General features: G+C 45.2%; 1 protein-coding gene across 1 annotated transcript in view; it reads right to left on the bottom strand.

Annotated features, from left to right (window-relative positions):
- Window positions 1-8,026: 8,026 nt before the first annotated feature.
- NID1 (nidogen 1) overlaps window positions 8,027-24,061 on the bottom strand; it is a 68,039-nt gene continuing 52,004 nt past the window's right edge. The window contains exons 13-20 of the mRNA XM_080917809.1: window positions 20,157-20,381; window positions 19,330-19,502; window positions 17,338-17,464; window positions 13,684-13,855; window positions 12,413-12,570; window positions 11,354-11,477; window positions 10,691-10,803; window positions 8,027-10,268 (exon numbers count right to left, since the gene is read on the bottom strand). Of these exons, the coding sequence (XP_080773935.1) occupies window positions 10,147-10,268; window positions 10,691-10,803; window positions 11,354-11,477; window positions 12,413-12,570; window positions 13,684-13,855; window positions 17,338-17,464; window positions 19,330-19,502; window positions 20,157-20,381 (1,214 nt within the window). The 3' untranslated portion in view covers window positions 8,027-10,146. The remainder of the gene's footprint in view (window positions 10,269-10,690; window positions 10,804-11,353; window positions 11,478-12,412; window positions 12,571-13,683; window positions 13,856-17,337; window positions 17,465-19,329; window positions 19,503-20,156; window positions 20,382-24,061) is intronic.

Genomic DNA, 24,061 nt, shown 5'->3' with positions numbered 1-24,061 from the left:
TTTGTAGACCTCAAACATACAAGTTTAGGAGGAATTCATTTCAAATCCTGAGACCTGAAGGGTCATGTTAACATGAGAGAATGCGGCTGCTCAGCCCTTTACGAAGTCAGACTGAGACAGGGCCCATGGGTCCTCTGTGTCTATCAGCCAGCTCGGTTCTCCTGAAAGGGACTGACCCCCACGCCTTGCAATTTCAGGTTGTCTGCAATTTGGGGGTGTCACTACTGTCTCCTTAAATCGGGGTCACACTGAGAGCAGCTTCCAAACCCAGCAGCATCGGTTCTGTTCAGATTCCCAGAGCTCACACAAACATGACATGACAGCAAGCCTCTAACTCCACCCTCAGAAGGCTGAGATAGGGGATCCTGGGGCAAGCTGACTAGTCAGACGAGCCAGATGGACCAGCTCTGGGTCCTTTACAGACCCTGTCTCAGAGAATAAGGCAGAGAGTGGCCACGGAAGAGTCCTGACGCCAACCTCGCCTCCACAGGCCTCCCACGAAAACACACACTGCACACAAACATAAACATACACATGTAAAAAAAAAATTAAGACAGAAAGATAGATTGAACTTGAGGACATGACACCTGAGGTTGTTCTCTGGCCGTATATGCCTACACACATGTGCAAATGTACTCACAAACGTAGACACACGTGTGGCATATTCATATGCACCTGTGTGCATGTGTATTTGCATGCTTGTGTACAGACACACACACACACACACACACACAGAGAGAGAGAGAGAGAGAGAGAGAGAAGCTTTTCTGGCCCTTTCCCACCCCTCTTCCACCCAAGGCAAAGACCTCCTATGGCTGTGTGCAAGATGGAGGCTTTGAGTGTGGGCCAAGATGGTCCTGTAGTAGAGTAGAGCTGTGTACTTGACTTCTCTTCTGTGTCCTCATTAAGAGCAGGGTGGAAAACCCCAGCGGCAAAGAGCCCCTATGTGTGGGGAAGCAGGAACTGCTGTAAATAGCCACCTACTTTGTTAAGGGACCTAAGTACTTTAGAAAGGGACACATGGCACTCCTTGTCACACAGCAATGGCAAGAGGCAGAGCAGACCTGAGCTGGCCAGAGTAGACACCACAAGTTAGAAGCTGAGGTACAAGGTGCCACCGGGTGGTCCTGCATCCTCTATGGCCACAACAGAGCATCAGCTGTCCTGCCGGGCCATTTGTACAGGTGTTGGCTGTACATCCGATCCCCAGAGGGCAAAGGGCGAGGGACCCACCCTACACTCCACCAACCCAGTCACCACAGCTTCCTCTTTGTCACGTAGACAGGCACCTCATCACCCCCACAAAGGAACTGCTACAAGGCCCCAAACAGCCTTGCTTGCTGCGGCCCTGGAGGCAGGGTCAGCAGACTGAAGCGCCCAGAGGGACCACCTGGAGTCTAGTCTCAGAGCAGCAGCTACGTCAGGGCTGATGGTCACCCTGGTAGGCAGCCTGAGGAGGGACAGAACAAGTGTGTTCCCTCAGAACCATGTGCCTGTGGCCCGTGTGGGTCTGGGCACACCTTCCTGCCCTAAGGGATTCCACCAGAGCTCGAAACCGCCCAACAGCCACAGCAGCTGGGAAGGGGAACCCTGCAACTTCCCATTTTCAAAGTTCCGTAACTGGCAGTACTGGGGAGATCTTTCCCCACCTCTCTCTCAACTAGAAAGGGTTTTAACTGTAAGGGAATTGTGTGCTTTTCCCGGAACATTCTAGTTACAGAAGAAGACACCAGACAATGAAAATTCACAGACCCTTTCACTCACAACTCTACCACCGGTGCCACCCCTTGGTGGACCATCCTAAGAATTCCTGGTTTCCTCTTCATGGCTGTCCTGAGTGCAAAGATGCACGTATATTGGACTGTAGAAAACCAGGTCACAGAACAGAACCATTCTATGACCTTCTTACTCATCTGTCACTAAAGAAGAGCCCATCCGTTTCTGCTCACTCAGTTTTAAACTTCTTTTTAAGGACACTGTTCAGTTGAAATCAGCTAAGCTACGGCTGGCCTGGGGAATGGGGTTCGGTATGGTACCAGTCACAGCAAAGTAGAAACCGTCAGATAAGCAGAGTCTGTAATCCCAGCTCGCTAGCAACATTTCACCTGCACAGGTGACTCTGGGTTCAGATGCTGCGTGAATAAAAGGAAGATTTGAGCCAGAATGTGGTAACTGCTCGAGAGTTACTACCCTTCTAGGGTAGAAGAGGATGGCTGGGTCTATAAGGTACTCGCTGTGCAAGCCTAGAGCCCATCTAAAAAGCTGAGCACAGCACCGCCTAACAAGCCAGACTAGACAAATCGATGACAGATTCAATGATAGACCTGCTGTTGAACATCAAATAAAGTGGAGGATTGAGGAAGATACCCAACGTTGGCCTCCGACATACATGCACCCCGCCCACTTGTTGCACACACATACACACACGTTTTCCAATGTGCCCTTTTCTCTCTGCACATTTTTTTTCTTAAAACCGGTATTTTCAGATTTGTGTTTGAGGGTGTCACACCAAGAGACTGACATTTTGTGAGCTTGCATAATGTTCTTTCTCACAGTACAAGTGCCATAGACACCCCAGTACCTCTCCATTCCGGCGCTTACCTCGTCAGATGGCGTCGTTTGTGTTCATTTCTTCGAATAGCACCTCCGTGAGTTCTCTACCCCTTAGCGGAGGAATGGTGGGGTCCATCTTTGGTATAATAATGGGACCAATTAGAAAGCCAGCCTGGAGTCCGAGCTGAAAGTGATCTCCCTGACACACTTTCCTGTTGGGGATTGGTTCTAAGCTTTGATTAATCTATCCCTCAAAATCGGGAATCTCTGTGTGTCCAAACACTGTAGGTCCTTGTCCCCAGTTGGCTTTTGATTAATCAATAAAGAGTTAACAGCTAATAGCTGGTGAGGTAGACTGAGGCAGGACCTTTAGGTTTTTGAAGGCTAGGAACTAGAAGAGAGGAAGCAGAGATCGCCAGGGCGAGGAAGGGGAAAGATAAGACCTAAAGACCCACGGACATGTGAGACTCAGGGAAAGTAGCCACACAGGCCACTTCCCCACTTGTGTTTGGGGTTGCAGAGATGAAATCTAAATTTTAAAAGATGTTAACTCAGGATTACCGGAGGGGAGTGTTTGCTAGCAGCAAGAAGGATTAGAAACACCAGTCATTAAGTTAGTCAAGGCATATTAAAATTAACTGGTGTGTGTGTGAGTGTATGTGTGAGTGTATGTGAGAGAGTATGTGTGAGTGTGTGTGAGTGTGTGTGAGAGTATGTGTGACAGTGTGTGTGAGAGAGAGAGAGAGAGAGTGTGTGTGTGTGTGTTTCACACACAAATTCAGATAGCTCTTGGGTGAGTGCACAGGTGTAAGCCAACAGGAGCACAGAGCAGTTAACAAATCACGGCTATATTTGCCTCTGTGGTTTTCCAGGGTTGATACTCTGAACCCACTTCTGATATTGTTCTATTGAGCAAAATCTTGGCCCAAATCTCTTTTTTCTTAGGGATGAGTTCCCATTTAAATACCCGTTAGAGCTCTTGTTTTCTGGGCATCTCTGTCTGTCGTCTTTGAATTGGAGACATTAGTGTCCAAGTAGCTAGGGCTTCAGTGAGCAACATCTACCTTCAATAGGATATAATTTCTTCTACATTCATCTTCATGAATTATAGCTAAAACAAACCCTGCACTTGGACCCTGTTTATTTGGTTATAGGGGTGGTTATCTGTGTTCCCTATGCCTGGGGAGGCATGGAGCTGTTTCAGAACAACTCCACCTTGATGTTTTACAGGTCGAGGGAGGTCATCAGCATGAGTTAAAGTCACCTGGTGATGCTGCTGCCCGCGTTGGGCGTCTCTGACCGCCCTCTTGTGGTCATATTTGGAACTGCCTTGGCAATCCGGAGAGATTTAAACTGAGAGGCTAAACTGAAAACAGGCTGAATGCCCTCTAAACTCATCGGTGCCCCGCCGAGTCCAAGAGTCCAAGAAGCCATTCTCAGAATACGTTCTCGAGCTTTCTGACACTTCCGTGTCTTAATTCCTGTACCATCTTAACAAGCATCACTTTGTAGGCGTCCTGCTTTCTTGCCAAGAGCCTCTTAAGATTTTGGCGTAGCCTTTGAGCTCCACACCCTGGTGAAAGAGGAGATGAACAGAGATAGTTTTGCTACTAAAAGACACTTCCCCCTCCCCTTTCAGAACTGTGGTCTTCAGAATGGTCGCAGGGATGAGGCTCAGCTGGTAGAATAGTTACCTAGCATGCACAAAACTATGGGTTGGATCCCCAGTACCAGGATCGCGCATAGCCCAGGATGACCTTGACCTCACTGTCTAACCAAGAATGGCCTTGAACTTCTTTCGGATCTTTCTGCCGCCACCTCCTAAATGCTTGGATTACAGGCCCTCTTGGTTTTATTCGGAGCTAAGAGCTAAGGATCAAACCCAGGGTCCACACACATGCTAGTCAATCTTACATCCCAACACAAACAAGCAAGAGTTTGACCCCCCCCCCCCGAATCCATATTTTGTTTTCTGTTTGTTTGTTTTGTTAAAGCTGGCCATAGGGTTTGGGGGATGGGATTGGGGGTGGGGAGCCAGACTGGGGATTGGAGAGGTGGCTCAGCACTAGCTGTTCTTTCAGAGGACCCTGGCTCATAGCTGTTTGTGGCTCTGAGTCCATGGGATCTGGTGCCTTCACATACACCACGCAGGCAAAACACCAATGCAACCCCCCCCCCCAAAAAAAAAAAAAAAAAAGTAGCCATGTGGTATGTGCTTGTAATCATAGCACTCGGCAGATGGAAAAAGGACCCTTGGGGCTCAGTCGCCAGCCAGCCTAGTTCCAGTCACCCACCAAGAGACTCTGTCCAGGATGGTGGGGGAATGGGGGGTGGACGGAGGGGGGAGGGGGAGGGGATATGGAGAGGGAGAGAGGAAAAGGGACAACAGGTCATCTGCAAAGTCTTCTCCTGGCAGTACCTCAAGCATAGTCTCACAGAGTCTTCATAGTCAGCTGCAGCAATGTCCTGGATCTTGTCCACTTTAGGTAACTAGAAAGTTTTGCTTTGCAGTAAAGCAAAACAAGACAGCTTTATTGCAATATAATATAACAGATATAAATATACAAAGCTCAAAAGGCTGCACATGACAATTTTTAAAACTGTAGAATATTGTTACACAGCATGTAAACATGGACACACACTGTGTGCACGCGTACACTACGGAACCGGTGTAATAGCGCAGGCCTTAATCTCAGAACGGAGAGACGAGGCAAGAAAAGCTTGAGTGTGAGAGCCTGGCCTGAGCTACAGGGTGAGCTCTTAACAAAGTAATTACACAAGAGAGAATATAGAATTCAAAACTTTCCCCTTCGGTGTCATTAATTACATTTAAAAATGGTGCAGCCTTCACCAATCTATCTTTAAAGCTTTTTATTACCTCCAAGACCGAGTAATTATTGACTAACAATTCCACTCCTCCCCCCTCTAGCTTCTGGTGACTTAAACTCTGCTTCTAGTTTGTCTGAATTTGCCTATCCTAAGTTCCTCAGGTAAGTGCAATTGTCTAACGCTTGTCCCGTGGCCACCGGTCTGTTTGCCACAGCACAATGTCCTCAGGGCTCACCCATGCAGTTGCGTGTAGCAGAACTTCATTGCTTTTCATAGACAGACTGTAAGTATGTATGAACGTCGTCAGTGTATGTAGCGTGTCTCATAGTCTATATGTTGACAGACGTGTGGGTCATTTCCACTTTTCATCCTCCATGAAGAATGCAACATGAAGGATGTGTTTGCTGAGTCTGTGCCGACCCCTCCTTTCAGCCCTTTGGACATACAGCTCGAAGTGGGCTGGCTGGCTCCATCAGGTGGTCATTCCAGATTTTGTCTCCCATGGGACCTATACCACTTTATGTTCTCACCAACAACGTCCAAAGACTTCATTTCCCCATATCTCCCTTTGCAGTTCTTTTAAAAAATACCCTTCTGGGATGAAATGGCATCACACTCAGGGATTAATTTGCTTTAATGACTAATGATAAGGACCTTTCTTTCTGAGCTGGGTCAAACCCTGCGTCTCACACATGCTGAGCAAGCGCTGTACCTCTGAGTAGAATCCCCAGCCTTGAGCGTCTTTTCATGTGCGTACTGACCAATGGTACATCTTCATTACAGGAATATTTTATTCAGATCCACTCTTCATGGTTGAACTTTGTTCTCTTGGTTGTTGAGCTGCAAAAGATCTTTATGTTCCTGAATAGTAGTTCCCTCCCAGAATAATGCATTTGTAAACATTTTTTTTTTCTTCCTGTAGATTGCCTTCTAGTCTCTCAATAGCATGCTTTGGTGCAGCTAGTATTTTTTTTTCTCTTTGATGTTTCCACTGAATCAAGCCAGTCAGCCTTTCAGCATAAAGTAGGACGGGGTCCACAAGTCCAAGTCCTGACTGATGTGAGAAGCTATTAGAGGTTGATGGCTTCTGGGGGAAAGGTAATTTTTCCTCAAGGGTGTGGGCCCGGTAGATCAATCTTGTTTCAATAGTTGTCCCTATACCCAAGAATATAAAGGCAGCATAAACTGGACTTGATGGGTAATTTTACTTATTTTTTAAATCTTTATTTTGTTTTTGTTTTAAGATTTATTATTTATTTTGTGTAGTGTAGCTGTTTTCAGACAGACCAGAAGAGGGCATCAGATGTCATTATAGATGGTTGTGAGCCACCATGTGGTTGCTGGGAATTGAACTCAGGACCTTCAGAAGAGCAGTCAGTGCTCTTAACCTCTGAGCCCCCTCATGTAATTTTAAAATAACAAAAAGAGAGAGGACAGGAAGTTGGGGTAAGGAGGGAGTAGATCTGGGAGGAGTTAAGGGGGAAGTAGGAAATAAATATGAGCAAAGTATGTTGTGTTCACCTATGAACTTCTTAAAGGATTAACGAAATGATTTTTTGTAAAAAGAAAGGCATAGCCAAATTGTATCAGAATATATCAGATTTCTGGGCAGCAAAGTTCTTACTGCCCATGATGACTCCAGTAAACCAGACCATGAATGTGTGTTGCTGCTCCAAGATCTTCCTGTCGTGGGTTAAACTGTTTGGAGATGGTAGGCTTGACAAAGGTTGAAATTAACAGCAACTCACTAGCCTCTTTCACACTCTCTCCTGGGTGTTCCAAGTATCGTTCATTAGAATAGGTAGATATTGGGTAAGTTCCATACCCCAGGGCCCAAGACAGCCGCTGATTCTGATGGAGGGATGGATTCTTGGAGATCCGCTTCCTGGCATCTTTCCTTATGCCCTCTGGATCGAGCTAGGCTTGATGGTCAGAATAAAACACTGAATTTTAGTTCTCATACAAGGTGTCTCCTTCAAACAACATTCTCAGGCAGGCAGGTATTCATTGTTACCACCGAGGACATCATACACAGGATACTCTAAAATAAGGGACATAGTGGAGACCTGTGATGTGGCTGGTTTGGTGGATTGTTTGCCTAGCATTCAAGGAGCCCTGGTGCTGGGTTCAATCCCAAGCCCTACATAAACTGGGCTTGGCAAATGAGTGTTCCCAGCACTCAGGAGATGGAGACAGAAAGATCAGAAGTTCGAAGCCATCCTTAGATACGTTGAGAATCTGAGGTTAATATGCTATATGAGTTCTTGTAAAATGGGTTAGGAATGGGGAAGAGATAAATAGACAAAAAGAAACAAAAAAGAAAATAAATGCTTGTAACAGTAATTTAGGGTCTGGGGTATCTTTCATTTTAAAGCCAATTGTAAGCCGTTCTCTCCTGTGAACTATGTGGCTAATGAACAGCTTCTTAGGAAAAGTCTTGGGTCCCCTAGGTTTTGCCAACCATTAAATCTGTTTTTCCATCGTTAACAAGCGCCAACGTTACACTGTGGTAGTATATGCCTTCGATCCCAGTTCTCAAGGAGCAGGAGGATCCAGAGTCTGAGGTCAAGTCCAAGCCTCAGCACTGCAACACCACACCACGGAATAAAACAACAAAAACACATCGAATAAGATTTTATTTTTAACAGTTGTTTTTTTAATTATTTTTCTGTACTAATATTTGTACAGCTGTAAACTCGAGGAATCATCCAATACTTGTATACATCTGGAGAACCATTAATAAAGCACCTTCAGTGGTTTCCACAGCTTAAAATTTTACCATGTAAAACATTTTAGAAGGAATCTAGTAAAATGAATAAAAGTTATAAAAGATGTATATCATGAGAGGAACATGACAAAAAAAAAAAAAGAAAAACAAAACCTCAAAAAACAAAAGAAAATTGAGGCTACTTTATGAGGTTGCATGAAAGAGCCATATGTTCCCTAAATCTTGTGATTTAATTCCAATCATTTAAGTAAAGACTCGCTCCCAATTTAGGTTCCCAGTCCAATGTAAGCAGGTGGAGGTAGAAGGAGATAGGGTTGGGCTGAATATGGTGAATCTAGAAATAAAGGAGGTAGGGGGCTCCGTTCCCCAAGAGAAACACCAGACAAGTTATTTTATGTCTTCAAGGATAAGCATTCTTTTGGAAAATGTGCCATTTTCTCTGAAGTTATTTAAGGGTTTTAGATTGAGCTGCCTTTAAGCCTCCCCCCTTGCTGTTTCTTCTTAAGTTTTCCATTCCTGTTTTCCATACTTATCCACCACTTTGTGACTGAGTCTTGTCTGTACCCTGACCCTTCACTGTACAAACTGAACTTTCAATCCAAAATTTCTAATGCTTTAAGTGTCTAGGAGGCAGTTGAAAAAAAAAGATATAGATAGATAGATAGATAGATAGATAGATAGATAGATAGATAGATGACAGATAGATAGACAAACAGACAGACAGACAGATGCATCTGCCCGTGGGATATTTTTGAAACAATTCAGACAGAAACATGGAAGGCACCAACAGTCCCTTACACTATCCCAATGATCAAGAAAGAATCTGAACCACTAGTAGAAATATCCAGTTAGATCTTCCTAGATTGTGTGTCTTCAGATGGGGATCTAGTCAGAAAAGACCTCAGGGAGAGGGAGAAATGAAGATACAATTCTAAAGGTAAAGGACTATGACAGGTTACTATTTTGTCCAAGTCCAGCCTGGGCTCCACATGACTCTCCATGAGAAGACTTGGGAAGTGGGAGAGGAGTAGGCTGAAGACTCCCATGACATCAAAGACCAGATACTAATACAGGTACTTTGGTAAAGAGGAAGAATTTGCTGGAATTCAATACTTATCAAAATAAAAATCCTCTCTTCAAACATCTTGACTCTACATCTTCAAATTCCTCTCCCAAGACATTTCCTTGACTTACCTACCTGATTACCAATAGCCATCAAAATGCCAGGACTTTTTAACTTGGGAGGGGCTGCTTTTTACCATCCACCAAATACCATGGATCCCTAGGATACGGTTGGGCTTTGATCGCATGGCAGAGAAGGCACTAAAAGCAGAGTCTTGGGCAGGATGAAGGCATACAACAGGAGAATAGTTAGCTGGAAGCATAAAGGCAGAGATTCGAGTACCAAGAAAAAAATCTGGATGGAATATTGGGAAACTGGGCAAGAGCTGAGCTTGTAATGCCACAGAGACATAGCCTCCTTAGGTCTATGAGTATCTGCTTACTATGAGGGAGTCTGGGACTAGGAAAGGGTCCTATGATTCTAGAACACATGATTCTCACCCTGAAAAAAAAAACTTTTTTGAAGAAGGGTCTCGTGTAACTCAGGCTGTTCCTGAATCCTGCTACAAAGACAAGATAGATTGGCCTTGAACTCCTGATCCTCCCACCTCTACCTCCCAAATGCTGGTGTTGCAGGCATGTAACACCATGCTTTTCATCCAGAACTCTATAATCTTGTCTGGAGACTGAGATCATGGTGTGTGTGTGTGTGTGTGTGTGTGTGTGTGTGTGTGTGTGTGTCCCCTACCCTCATGTTGGGGTAGAGATTTTCCCATTACTGAGCTAAGGGTGATTGTTTTAGGGAAGGTTCAGGGGAAGTTGTGAGGGCTCAAGCTAGGCTAGGTCTGGGCCTAGTGGTCACTCCACTGCAGGGCACCTTTCAGTCTGGAAAAAGTCACTTCAAGTAGGGTGTTGTAGGATGATGTCGTTTGTTACTGTGAAATACTTGGAGAGGGAGCAAGGAATTCTTGACATCACTTCCGCTCAATGCAGTCAACTCCCAGGGTATTGTCTGGACACCGACAGGTCCTGCTCCCAGGAGTGGGCAGGCAGAGGTGGGTACAACCACCGTTATTCACTGAGCAGTAATTGTGGCCTGGAAAAGATGGGAATTGGCATCATAGTCTTCCCTCTGACTGACTTAGTACCCACAGCAGGCTCCCCCTTGACCTCCTTGTGGGCTCAAGTAGCCAAGTTGAGCTGCTGTTTGTTTCTTTATCGTAAATAAAACAGGCAAGAACATGCATTCCTGACTTGGAGGTTTGAGGTGTGGGGTTAACCTTGATTGTCAACTTGGTAGAATCACAGCAGAAATACCTCTGGGTACGTCTTTTAGGAGGTTCTAGATTAATTTAATTGATGTGGGAAAATCCAAGAATCCTTCAGGAAGAGAGATTCAGGATATGCAGGCTAGGATACCTACAGGAAGGAGCCCATGGGTGTACTTAGGCCACCCTGATTCTCTTAGGGACTCTGAGTGTTGACACCCCCCCCCCCATTCAGCAGCATGGATGTTACCTTGGGGACACTGGGAAAGGGCAATGGTGATGCCATATAGCCGGGTCTGCTTATGCGGGTGGAAGATATCCATCTCTTTAGATATAGCAAGGTCCATGGCAACCACTGAATTCCTGCAAAGTACCAAAGCACAGAGTGAATATGCATCTGCTGGCTTGAACTGTTCTCGGTGCAGCTAGGCAGCCTCTTCTGTGGCTTGGAAGAGAAAAGGACACGGTGGTCTTGCTCTCTGTGTATCCCTTCCTCCCTCCCCCTGGGCTGGGTCAAGCCTGTGGTTCACTGGCCTTTTAAAATAAGAGCCAAAACAATTTAACCCTTCCCTCTGCTCTAAATTCCAGGTGGCGTATAGGCTTTTAGCCAGCTACCTCCTTGGTGTGACCATCCCTTTGAGGAAGGTTCAGAAGCAGCTGTGAAAACTACATTGATGTAGAGGTATGACATAAAGCCCTCTAGCCATGTGATCCCAGGTGGCTCCTGGGGAAACAACAGGCTCGCTGAGGAAATTCCAGGTTTGGGTCTATGATAAATGGACCTCTGTTCCCTCTTCCTCTACCCTCCTCCATATCTGACAGCCATGGGGGTCAGGACAAGAGGCAAAGACCTCCACAGGGACAAAGGGAAGGACATAGTTCGGCCCAGCCATCAGGACAGCAGCCTACTTACGTCTTCCAGTCTGTGTAGTACAAATTCTTCCCATAGCTCGTCACAGCGAAAGGATACTGGAGCCCTTCGAGAACCTTGCGTCTGCCGGGCTGAGCTGGGTTCAGGCATTCTGCCCTATGGGTGCCTGTGTGGAGCAAACACAAGTTGGTCATTGTTCGTGCCAGAAATGAACCCTTTGTGTCAGAAAACAAGAGTCTGAAAGACAAGGATGGGGGAGTTCAGTGTTGTAGTGGCATGTCCTGGAGAACACAGAGGGTGGGCTCTTCAGCACTGGCATTCCGCCTCTGTCTTCTGTCTTTTCCCTTTCATCAGCCTACACCCACCTGAGTTCCGGCACCCGAACCTGGCCTGGCTGGGGAGAGGTGAGCCAGGACAGAGAAGCCACAGCCTGTGCTGGCCTTCCCAGCCCTTTGTTTCAAGAGAGACACTGCTATCTTCTGGCTTTTGCTCAAGTCCTTCCCCTCCAAGTCTCTCCAGAACCTTTCTCCCCAAAGTTGGGGCACTGAAGAACTCTGACTGATCAGCATGGGACTGGCCTGACACTAATGGCTGAATCCATGACTGTCATAGGCTTCTCTAAACATGTGAGCGTTCACACCTTACTCTTTGTCCTACTTAGCTGTGGGACAGAGAAGGTACTCAGCCTTAGACTTTCACAGGGAGAGACGATAAGCATCATTCCCCCATCTCATCTCAAGCCTGAGGGACACCCTGCATAGCTGAAGTAGGGCCACATCAGGGATGGAGGATGCACTATTATCTCTGAAAATATAGCATATGTTCAATGCTCAGTAACCTCCCACCAAAATAGGGGTCAGCCATTTCTTATTGAGCCATATAGTAATCATTTCAGGTTCTGCAGGCCAAAAGGCAAAAGCAAGAATGACTGACACCAGGTATTTATAACAACACTTAAAATGATAACATTTAACAATGTAAAATTTGTCCTGAGCTTATTCACTGGACAGAAAGAGGAGGTGGGTGAGATTTGCCGACTCTAGATCAAGAGGAATAAGACAATGAAGAACTATGTGTGGCTGATCTCAAGTTTCCCGTTACCTGCATCCACCCAGCAGAGCTGAGATGAGAAAGCATCAAAGGTCAGACCATTGGGCAAGCCCAGGTTGTCCTGTGCAAGAACCCTCCGGTTGGTGCCGTCCATGTGAGAAGTCTCAATTTTGGGATTATCTCTGTTCCAATCTGTCCAGTAAAGGTTCCTGGGAGAGGTATCAGAGTGGAAAGAAGAAGCAAGATCCTGAAAACCCTTTAGAAGGATCAGCAGACAAGCAAACAACACAGCTAAATGAGATCCCGGAATGCTAAGGTGGATTCTGGGGCTACTTTGGCTCTTAGCATCCAAACTGGGTTATCTGTTACTAACAAACTTCCTTTAGTATTTCCTTTGTAGGATCTTGGAAAAAAAAAAAAAAAACTCAGTGGGCAAAGTGAGGACCTGGGTTCAAGTCCCAGCACGATATTAAAAACAAAACAAAACAAAAGCTGGGTGTGGTGACTGTGAGTTATGACCCCAGTGCTGGGGGAAAGGAGGGATGTAGATCACTGGATAGCCTGCACTACTTGGGGAGGTAGAGGCCAGTGAGACATACTGCTCAAAACAAGGTGGACAATGACTGAGAAATGATACACAAGGTTTGTTACCAAACACATATACAGACACATAAACTTCGGGCAGGACTGAACAAACAGTAATTCCCTGCGTGATAATTTATGCAGGAGACCACAGTGGAGCAGTGTGATTTGACTAAAGCAAGATTCAAATCCCAGCAGAGTGCTGGAGATGTCTGCTGTGTATGAGGTAGCTGAATGGCCTGGACACAGGGAATGCCGTCTCTAAGGAAACGGTCTCCAGGAGCTGGGGTCTAGGATGTAAGACTAAGAGTTTGCCATAGGCTGAAAAGAGAGAAAGCTGCAATGGGCTGACGAATCCCTCAGGAAGGGGACTCCAGGACATTCAAGTCACACCTGCTCCAACAAGGAGTGTTGGGGACAAGGTCAGGCCGACCCAACGTTCTACAGCATTCATGCAATTTGAGTGTTAGTTCACATCCAGCCTATCTCGAAAGGACTTGGTTCCTGAGCTGTCGCCCTACAAAGTTTCTTGACAGAGTTGTGAAACTGGCAGATGGCGAGGTGTCAGCATCTTGTGCTGAATGTGCCAGCATCTCATCAGCTTTGTAGACTCTGTTTCACCTTGCATGGATGAAACACCTCAGGAGGGCAAGGCTGGCATTAGAACCTCACCAGAGACCATTCAAAAAAGCCAGAGACTAAAAGCAAAAAAAGTCAGACACATGTGTGGGCAAGTATACCCTCTTACGGAGTCTGTCACAATGCCTCTGGGATTCACCAAACCCGTGTCAAACAGCACGCGGCGCTGGGTGCCGTCCATCTTCGCAACTTCTATTCGATCCAGGTGAGAGTCCGTCCAGAAGATGGTTCGGCCAAGATGGTCAAGGGCGATGCCTTCAGGGCTTCCAAGATCTGGAAGGAAGGAAACATTGAGTCATAGACATGGTGATCAAACCTTGAGAAACCAAATGGGAATGTGAAATTCTTACTGTTATAAGATGATCAATTTTCCAAGTGACAAATTCAACCATCTTTACCCATCCACTGGATACCACACTGGGAATGAGGAGAGTCACTATGACAAAGATATAGCTCTGTCCATTAAGAATCCCACAACCAACTACCAGTCAAACTGAGGTCTAGTTATCATGGGCAGATACAGAGTCAGCTTGAGTTCACTAGGGAAGGGTTCTAGGGAAGTGAGCATCTGTAGAAGCTACTTCCTGAAGGACTGATGAGAGTTTACCCAATAAGGATCTTTCATGAGTGTTTTTAGGTATGAAGAAGATTGCAAGTGACTTGAGGTGGGCCGAAATTAATTTTATAACCATGAGGATGAGGGAGTGGCCCTCCATAAAACGAGGATGGGGGTAAAGAAGCCAGGGCTTATCTCATGACAAACAATAGGCAAGGAGGATGGAATGGTACATCTTTCTTCCTTAGCAAATACAGGACAGGAAGGTATTTCAGGAAATGATATGACTTATCACTCTTAGTACTTGAATATAAATATAAAGAGTAAAATGGTGGTGTTTGGTGATTAAGAATTATATACTTCCCCACTTGATTGCTGTTGCACTGTGAAACCAATATTCCACGGAAGTCACTGTAAGCTATAACTTCAAAATGATGTCGTAGGATCCATTGGCATCCTTTTCGAGCCTCCCACTGTCCTACCCAGAGGACTGTGGGCCGTTTAGTTTGGCTGGAGTATAAGTAGGAAGGGAAGGAGGCTGTGCTGACCCCAGGCATCAGGCATTTGAGAAAAATCACCCCTGCACCTGCACATCCATATACAAGCAAGTCAACCTCTAATCTCAGCCTTTCCTACAATAGAGGATGGTGTAGGGACTATGAAGAAGAGCTATATAAAGTACTAAGCTCTTTCCCACACCATAAGAAGCCCCTGAAATTGTTTCCCAGGGGCTCCCTGTGGCTGTCGGACAGAATATATACACACACACCAGCAGCCACTCGATCAGAGGAAAATTTGGAATGAGCACATCCAGTGGGATCCCCTGGTCAGCTCCCACATACTGCAGGAGTGGAAGATGTCATGTAGCTTCACAGAGCATCCAAAGAAAGCCTATTAGAAGTTTATGTCACACTGTCACCTTCTACATAATTCCGGTCCTGATCTCAAACCACTGAGAGCTAGAAAAAACTCACGGGAAGAGGGAGGGAGAGGGAGAGGGAGAGGGAGAGGGAGAGGGAGAGGGAGAGGGAGAGGGAAAGGGAGAGAGAGAGAGAGAGAGAGAGAGAGAGAGAGAGAGAGAGAGAGAGAAGGGGAGGGGAGAGAAGAGGAGAGGAGAGGAGAGGAGGAGGAAGAGGAGGAAGAGGAGGAGGGAGGGATAGACAGAGGGAGGGAGGAAAGAAGGGAGGGAGGGAAGGAGGGAGGGTGGGAGGGAAGGAAGGAAGGAATGTGTGCACATGTGTGCACATGTGTGCAAGGGAACAGGTTTTCCTTTACTTCTGTGTGAAAACGAATTTGAGTATGATACCTAGTAAGGAAGAATCAGGACAAGAAGAACCCTGTGTCTCCAGTACCCCCAGAAACTTTCTGGAAGTCAGTCTCAGTCAAGATGTTTGGTTGATTCTGTGTTCTTTCACAGTTAGTCAGTTTTGGCCTCTGTTACAGCTCTTGCTGTGCTTAAAGGTCCCTTGGCTGACTTCCTGTGCCAAAAGTAACAGGAAATTGCAGACAGTGACCTATTCCCCTCTTCCACTAGGATTTGAAATCAGATAACAGCAGCAGCGTTTTCAACAGAGGGGGTAAAAGGCATTTCCAATGTTCTCTTCATAAGTCAGAGTGCAGAGGCTAACCAGCATCACTGCTCTCTGGAAAGGACTCAAGAGCCAAGTGTAAAGCCGGGGTGTTTCAGTCAGCCTCAGCTTGATCCCTGATGTGTTATCTCACAAAAGGAAGAGGAGAAATGGCCAAAAGAATATTAACAGTTAACATTACAGGAAATTAACTGTTAGAAGGGTGCTGAATTAGAAGGTGAATGCTTTGCAGAAGACACGGAACTTTATACAGCTAAAGTCAACATGATAATACCTTCTGAGAAAAAATATTCCCAAATCTGGTGAGTCATGACTGAGGCAGCTCAAATTCCTTGACCATTTCAGTACTGGGGACATTTTCGTGAGAAATGGATTTTTTTTTAAACTGAAGATTGAGCCCAGGGCCTCACACATGCGACACAAAAAGCTCTAGCACTGAACTATATCCCTCAGCCCTCTTGTAACTTTTTATCTTCAGACAGGGTCTTACAAGCTGCCCAGGCTGACCTGGAACTTGCGACCCTTTTGCCTCAGCCTCTCCAATAGCTGCGAAGACAAGCCTACAATGTGGGCCTGGCTAGTCTTTATTTGTCAAGGAAAGGTATTAAAATGTTGTGTATTTCTTTGTTCTGCCAACACAACGCATACTTTATCACTCAGCAGAACAGAATTCTCTGTGAGAGTTGACCCCACCTCACTGGACTCCATGAGAGAACCAGTGAAAGTAGAGATGAGCTGAGAAAAGAAAAAGAAGCTACCCCTCCCCCAAGAGGCTGTATTTTGGAATGGTAATTCTTTAACCCCAACATAGCCTTGGGGATAGAGTTGACTTTCAGAGTTGAGTGTGGTGATCTGTACTTGTAACCCAGGGCCAGAGAGAAAGGGGCAGAGAAGCAGGACTCTCAGACTAGATAAGGCTGCCAAACATTGGCTTAAAAGAAATAGTAGACCAAATAGTTCAGTTGGGAGCATATTAGACTGGAGATATTAATTAATTAGTTAATTAAGCTGAATGGTGGTGCATGCATATCATCCTGACATGTGAGAGGTAGAGGCAGGAAGATCTTAAGCCCAAAGTCATCTTCATGTACTTAGTGAGTTTGAGGGTAGCTTGGTTCACATGAAATCCTATCTCAAAATCAAATAAATAAGTAGTCTTCAACATCTGGGTATCTATCAATAGGAATCTGGGTTTCTGAACTATTCCTTCCACCCCACTGTCTTTCATTAACCCCCCATGTAACACACGGTAGAGCACTCCGTGAGAAGCTATTGCAGGCTCAGACACCCAATGCCATTGATTAATTCCTCATGGAGCCCACGGTGGAGCACTCCATGAGAAGCCACTGCAGGCTTGGAAGCTAGAGGAAGAACTGAAATGTTGAGTTTGGTTTCATGACGCACAAAGACGGACCATGTACGCTTCCAGAGGAAGAGCACAGGTCCCTGCCTAGTTTCAGTTTAATCATCCTCAGGACAAGCATCTACCCTCGCTGAGGCAGAAGACCTGCTTCCTAGCAAACTAAGCAGCTTACTTTCCACCCCTCACTCCCTGACAGGAGAAGCATGGGCTGCTAGAAGCAACACCCAAAGAGACAATGTTTGCCCACCTTGTCGAATGATGGTGGTTGGCTCTCCACCGTGGAGGCTGGCTCTCCCAATGGAAGGCTCACTGATGTCTGTCCAGTAAACCACCTTGTCCACGCAGTCAAAGGCCAAACCAATGATGACTTTTGCCTGGAAGTAACATCGGTGATTGAGAGCAATTGACCCACGAGTACTGAAGCCTTGAATCCTCCCATGTGCCTATACAACCTCAGATGGTATTTTAAATAAGGTGAATGTTCAAAACGGCAGCCAACAGAGTGGGAGAAGATCTTTACCAACCCCACATCTGATAGAGGCTTAATATCCAAGGTATACAAAGAACTCAAGAAGTTAGACACCAGAGAATCAAACAATCCTATTAAAATATGGGGTACAGAGCTAAACAAAAAGTTCTCAATTGAGGAATATCGAATGGCTGAGAAGCACCTAAGGAAGTGCTCGACATCCTTAGTCATCAGGGAAATGCAAATCAAAACAACCCTAAGATTCCACCTCACACCAGTCAGAATGGCTAAGATAAAAAATTCAGATGACAGCAGATGCTGGCGAGGATGTGGAGAAAGAGGAACACTTCTCCACTGCTGGTGGAGTTGTAAACTGGTATAACCACTCTGGAAATCAGTCTGGTGGCTCCTCAGAAAATTGGACATAGTACTACCAGAAGACCCAGTTATTCCACTTCTGGGCATTTACCCCAGAGATGCTCCAACATACAACAAAGATACATGTACCACAATGTTCATAGCAGCTCTATTTATAATAGCCAGAAGCTGGAAAGAACCCAGATGTCCTTCAATAGATGAATGGATACAAAAATTATGGTACATTTACACAATGGAGAACTACTCAGCTATTAGAAACAATGACTTTATGAAATTCTTAAGCAAATGGATGCATCTAGAGAATATCATCCTGAGTGAGATAACCCAGTTACAAAATAACAGACATAATATGTAGTCACTGATAATGGGATACTAACCCCAGAAAGCTCTGAACACCCCAGAAACAACTCACCGACTATATGAAGTTCAAGAAAAACAAAGGTCAAAAAAATGAAAAATCATTATGCTTAATCTTTACACACCAAGAAAACTTTGACTATTTCCAGGTTACATCTTGTTTTACATGTACTTTATACTCATTGTAACAAGTAAGATTTTAATATATACTATCAAACCTTTAAAAAAAATCAAGAACTGACAAAAATGTATTCCTATACTTTTATGCAAAAATGCTTTTTAAAATCTGTCTGTACATTTATCTTTGTTTTTTAAAATAAAGTTGTTCAATTAAAAAAATAAGGTGAATGTTTTGTCCACTCAAATTTTGAGTTATGGAATTATAGAAACTGTATAGTTCAGAAAAAAACACTCACTAGCTAGTGTTGTCTTAATATTCCTCATGAGCTTATACATCTTCAGATAGTATTTTAAATGAAATAAATGCTTTATCCATTCACATTTTTAATTATTGAATTGTAGAAACTCTTTTCTAAAAACACGTGCTTGTACTTGTACAGATATATGTATGTGTGCATGCATAATTCTCTCCAGCTTGATTCTCATTTTTTTATTTTAAATTTCTGTATATGTGTGTAATGCTTATGTGTCTATATATATGCCCTTGGAGGTCAGAAAAGAGTGTTGGATCCCTTGAAGCTGGAGTCACAGGTATCTGTGAATGGGTCCTCTGTGAAAACAGCAAGTGCTTCTAACCTCTGCACTGTCTTTCCAGCCCCCAAAATGAACATTTCAAATGCACAGGATCCTACAGTGGGTACTGCAAAGCTTTAAATATAAAATTGACTATGACCAGGATGGTTAGAAAGGGGTACATCAGGTTAATGGGTTCTGCAGTTAATACCGCTAAGACATCAGCTCCCCTCAGCAATGGTTTCAGTGACCCAGTGACCCCTTTGTTAAAGTTATCAACTATGTTGGTAGCCAGGACCCTAGAGCTGGGACTATCACCAGGGCTATTCATCTGATACTCACAGGGATATGGAGAAAAGCCTTGGCTTCTGTCTTCTTCATGGTGTTTCTTTCCAGGGGCAGGCGTTCAATCTTCCCTGTCTGGGCAAAGAGTAAGTGTGTCCCTGGAGGTAGGGGGATGACGGCTGTAGGCACTACTGGTCCCTGGTGAATAGGAGGAGCCACTGTACTCAGACCTACAGGGCAAGAGATGGTCAATGAATAAGGGTTGTGAGTATCAGAAATGCACAGGTGCATTCTACTGCTCAAGCATGCAGACACCTCCATGCATCCATGTGTGAGCACACAGGAACACATACATGTACATATGAAGATAAGTGTATATGTGCTCATGCACCCATCTACATATTACTCATATCCTGGGTCTTGTCAAATTTTTTTGTAATTAAACAGCACAGCTTACACAATACTCATTTTCTGTCTGAAAACTCCAGAGACAGAATGCCTTCAGCCAGTCAAAGGGCATTTATGAAGAAGACGGGGCAGAACATGAGTTTAGTGTGAAGGTCCAGTGGGGTAAAACGGTAGCTTTGCTCCATCTTTTACAATGACTTGATTATTTATGTTCTGGCTGGACGTTGGACTGGCGTGAGAGCCAAAGCAGTGCTGGGAGCAATAGCACCAACACTTCTGTCTTCGGGGAGCAAAACTGTCTTTAACACCTGTCCACTGCTACGGGACGGGGCATCCTCTGACCTCATAAGCAGAAACATGCCCACCTAGGCAAAAGGTGACAGAGGGAGGGGACATGTAAACTGGGAGACCAGACAGAACATCCACTAGCACAGATCATGCTAGTCCCCAAGTCTACATGACAGCTGTGTACTTACATGGGGGCCTCATCCCAGGTGGGGTCCGGGTACCCTCCAGCTCCCGACCATCTCTGTCCACACACCAGCAGTAGCCAGTGCTGTGGTGGCACTGGGTGGGTACATAGTGCCCAAATTCATCACACTGGGGTACAAACACGCCCTGCAGTGTGGGCCGCTGTGCGTCTGCTGCCCCGGCTCCAAGGATGTGCTCTCGTTCCAGCTGACACCGGGTTTTGCCCACCTCTGTCAGTGACAAATCAGAGTGTCAAACACAGTGGGCCCAAATGCCACTTGTCCAATTTGGACCACAAAGGTGGCCTGTCATCACTGGATTTTTATTCATTTTTCTTTTCAAATTAAAGACACCATTCTGAGAGCCAGGGATGTCGCTTAGCTGGTAAGAATGCTTGCATAGCATGCAACGAGTCCTTGGCTCAGAAGTTCAAGGTCATCTTCAGCCTTGAGTTCATGGCTAGCTTGACCTCGTCTCAAAAAAATAAAAATAAGACTTACGATTTTTAAAAGTTACACCATGCCATGCATGGTGGTACACACCTTAAATCCTGGCACTTGAGAGGCAGAAAAAAAGTCAATTTCTGTGATTTCAAGGCCAGCCTTGTCTATATAGAAATATTCGGTATTTGTGAAAAAAAAATCAAAATATCACAACTGTCGACTTTCTTTCCTACACAGTTCTTTTGAACTTAGAAAAAAATAAGGCAAAACAGACACAAAATAAAAGGAAATACTTAGAATGAGCAGTTCAGTGGCATCTGGCGCACTCACTGTGATGGCCAGCCATGGCTGTTTACATCTGAACCATTACATCATCCTAAAGGGAAAGGTCATACCTAGAGGACAGGTACTGCCATGTCTCCTTCCTCCCCACCCTAAAAGTTCCCGATCTCCATCCTTTCTGTGGACTTTCCCATTCCAACGAAAGCATAGGACATGTGGCCTTGCGTCTGACTTTCTTCTCTTAGCAGATCTCCCAGGTTCATCCTCACTGTGAATTATTCAACAGCTGAATAAATACTGCATCTTATACAAAAGCCACATATTTTTCAGCCATGTTTTCACTGATGGATGTCCCTGGACTTTGTTCTAAGGCACTTAAAAAAAGATTTATTTTATGTATGTAAGTACACTGTCTCTGTCTTTAGACACACCCAAAGAGGGCATCAGATCCCATTATAGATGGTTGTGAGCCACCATGTGGTTTCTGGGAATTGAACTCAGCACCTTAGGAAGAACAGTCAGTGCTCTTAACCGATGAGCCATATCTCCAGACCATTCATCTTAAATTCTTCTTTTACCCTCTTAAGCTTCATGGGATCGACATCTAGTCCAAGCCAAAGAGTTTGAAGACCAAAGACCATGAAACAAACACTCACCAGCTTCTGCATGTTTCCTGCTAGTAATGGCCTATGTCTGCCATGAAACCTGACATCTAAACTGTACAGCTCAGATTCCAAAGCAAGAAAATAGCGCTCTACAAGAAGCTTAGGAAGTTGGGTGATGGTGTAAGCCTGCAATCTCAGCACTTGGGAAAATGCTAATGCAGGAGGGTTAGAAGTTCAAGAACAATCTATCTCAAACAAAATAAAACTTGACATAGAATAAACAACTCCTAAATGTGCAGAGCTACAGCTGGGTTTGGATGCTCTGGAGTCTAGCCACCATGGGGGGGGCGGCGATAGACTGTCACTTCTAAAGCCTGAATCACACAGAGACATTGAGAAACATCCATTCTTCATGTTACTACTGCTCAGGCTTTTCCATGAGTTGTTCTTTGTGTGACACCCCCTTAACTTCCAAGTTGAACCCCTTTTCCATTACCTGGTCAACCCTCAGAGACAGTGTTGAAGCACTAATTTCCTGCTGGAAAACGTCTCAAAACCCCTCTCCCATGCTGGGTTCAGTGAAAGGAAATGTGCCTGAGTTGGGTACACACACACACACACACACACACACACACACACACCATCTTCAGGCCTGCCATCAGGGGACCATAGCCAAAGGAATGGATCAAAGAGACACACAGAAGAGCATCTCTCCAGTAGGCGGGAGAACACAAGAGAGCAGAGGAGTGCACACAGGTCTGTGCAGGTGGCTGGGGAATTGTGATTAAACGGCTCTTAGAGTTTGGCCAACTTTCTGGCTTTGTGTACCAACACTGCCTGGCACAACTACCTAATTCTGTGGTGTCAGAGTTGGGGAAGGCATGCTTGATATGCAAATCAATGGACAATGAAACTTTATCTACAAGCCAGGTGTAGTGCCCTTGCCCTTAATCCCAGCACCGCAGAGACAGGTATCCACCTTCCCAACAGTCCTGCTGGCTCCCACACTGTGAACACGGTGATACGGATGATGATCAATGGGTTAATCTTCACTGTCAGTGTGACTAGATTTGCAGTCACCTAGGAGACCCAGCTGTGAGCATGCCGGAGAGGGTGCTTCCAGAAAGAACTAACCGAGAAGATTAAGCCTACCTTGAATGTAAGTGGCACCATGAGGTAGGCTCCTAGAGACCTGAGAACATGCATTCATCTCTCTGCTTCTTGGCCACAGACCAAGAGTGACCAGCTTTCTACTCCCATTGCTATGCTTTCCCACTGCAATGGCCTGCAACCCCTCAAACTATGGGCCAAGATAAACTCTTTCTTAAGTTGGTTTTCTTGAGCATATTGTCAAATCAATGAAAAGGGTAACAAGCGCAATCATAATCTTACTTGCGTAACATACCCAGTGAAATGGTCTGAAAGTCCCCGGAAGTTCTCCTCTCAATGTTTCTGCCCTTAGCCACTTTTCCAGCTACAGTGGATTGATGTCCTAGATGTCTCCAACCAAGCAGAAACTGCTGTGTATACGTCTGCATGGGAGTGTGCATGTGTGAGTGCACTTGTGTGCATGTGTGTAGAGGCCAGATGTCATTCTTCCATTTTCCTTGGTTATTCTTGTGGCAGACAACTTGGCATGAGGCTTACTCCTTGGGGTCCCCCTGTCTCTGCTTCCTCAGCACTACAGTTTCAAGCATGAGTGTGCCTGGTTTCTAAATTCAAGTTCTAGAATCCTCTTTTTGTGCATTTTATCAACTGAGTTATGACTCCAGCCCCCAAGAAGAGCATTTAAGAGGGTGAGAGCTATTTTATTTTATGTAGCAGACAGGCTTTTGTACTGATATCCTGTTGGACATTCAAAAGTTCAAATCACCTGGAATAGGCTGTGGAACTTTTAGAATTATTTTGAATGTATTAGGAAAGGAAACCTCAATTCTCAGTCAGGAAATAGATCTTGAAGAACAAAATGTTTGTAAAAATACACTGTGTTCTCATAGACTTACAGGAAGGAATCCTTAGTCTGGCAAACAGGCAGCAGGAGTAACCAAGGGTAGGATTCACACCCTAGGGAATTTTGCATCAAGAGCCTGGTAGATAGTGTGGGAACAATACAGTCAAGAAGACACTTCTTCCGAGTTCTATTTCTGGTTGGTAAAATGATTATCAGACAAGCTATTTTCTTCTGTCTGGCTCAGCTATGAGAAGGAATGCATGGTCCCTTGATATGTCTGAAAGCAGACAGGAAGTCTAGGGTGGCTTTTCTTAGGCTGGCAGCAAAGAGAATGAGAGGAAATGGAGAGAGAGAGAAGAGGCGGCCCATTTGTGGTCCCTGGATTTGCATTGTACTTGTTCTCTTGGTCACATTTGTGATGCTGCCAAAAGAATGGCTGGTACAGCCCTGGAGTAGAAGAGGGGGCTGGTGAAAAGTGCCGAGTCTGTCAGAGGACAGCCAGCAATGGGAAGTCCTGTGGCTACTCAGAGGGCAATGATGTGCAGAGGGGTCATTTATTCACTTGCTCCCTATACATTGAGAAACATCCATTCTTCATGTTACTACTGCTCAGGCTTTTCCATGAGTTG

The sequence above is a fragment of the Micromys minutus genome, assembly GCF_963924665.1.
Source record: "Micromys minutus genome assembly, chromosome: 6".
Lineage (NCBI taxonomy): Eukaryota > Metazoa > Chordata > Mammalia > Rodentia > Muridae > Micromys > Micromys minutus.
The sequence above is the reverse complement of the archived record's forward strand: the minus strand, read 5'-3'. Positions and strand labels throughout refer to the sequence as shown.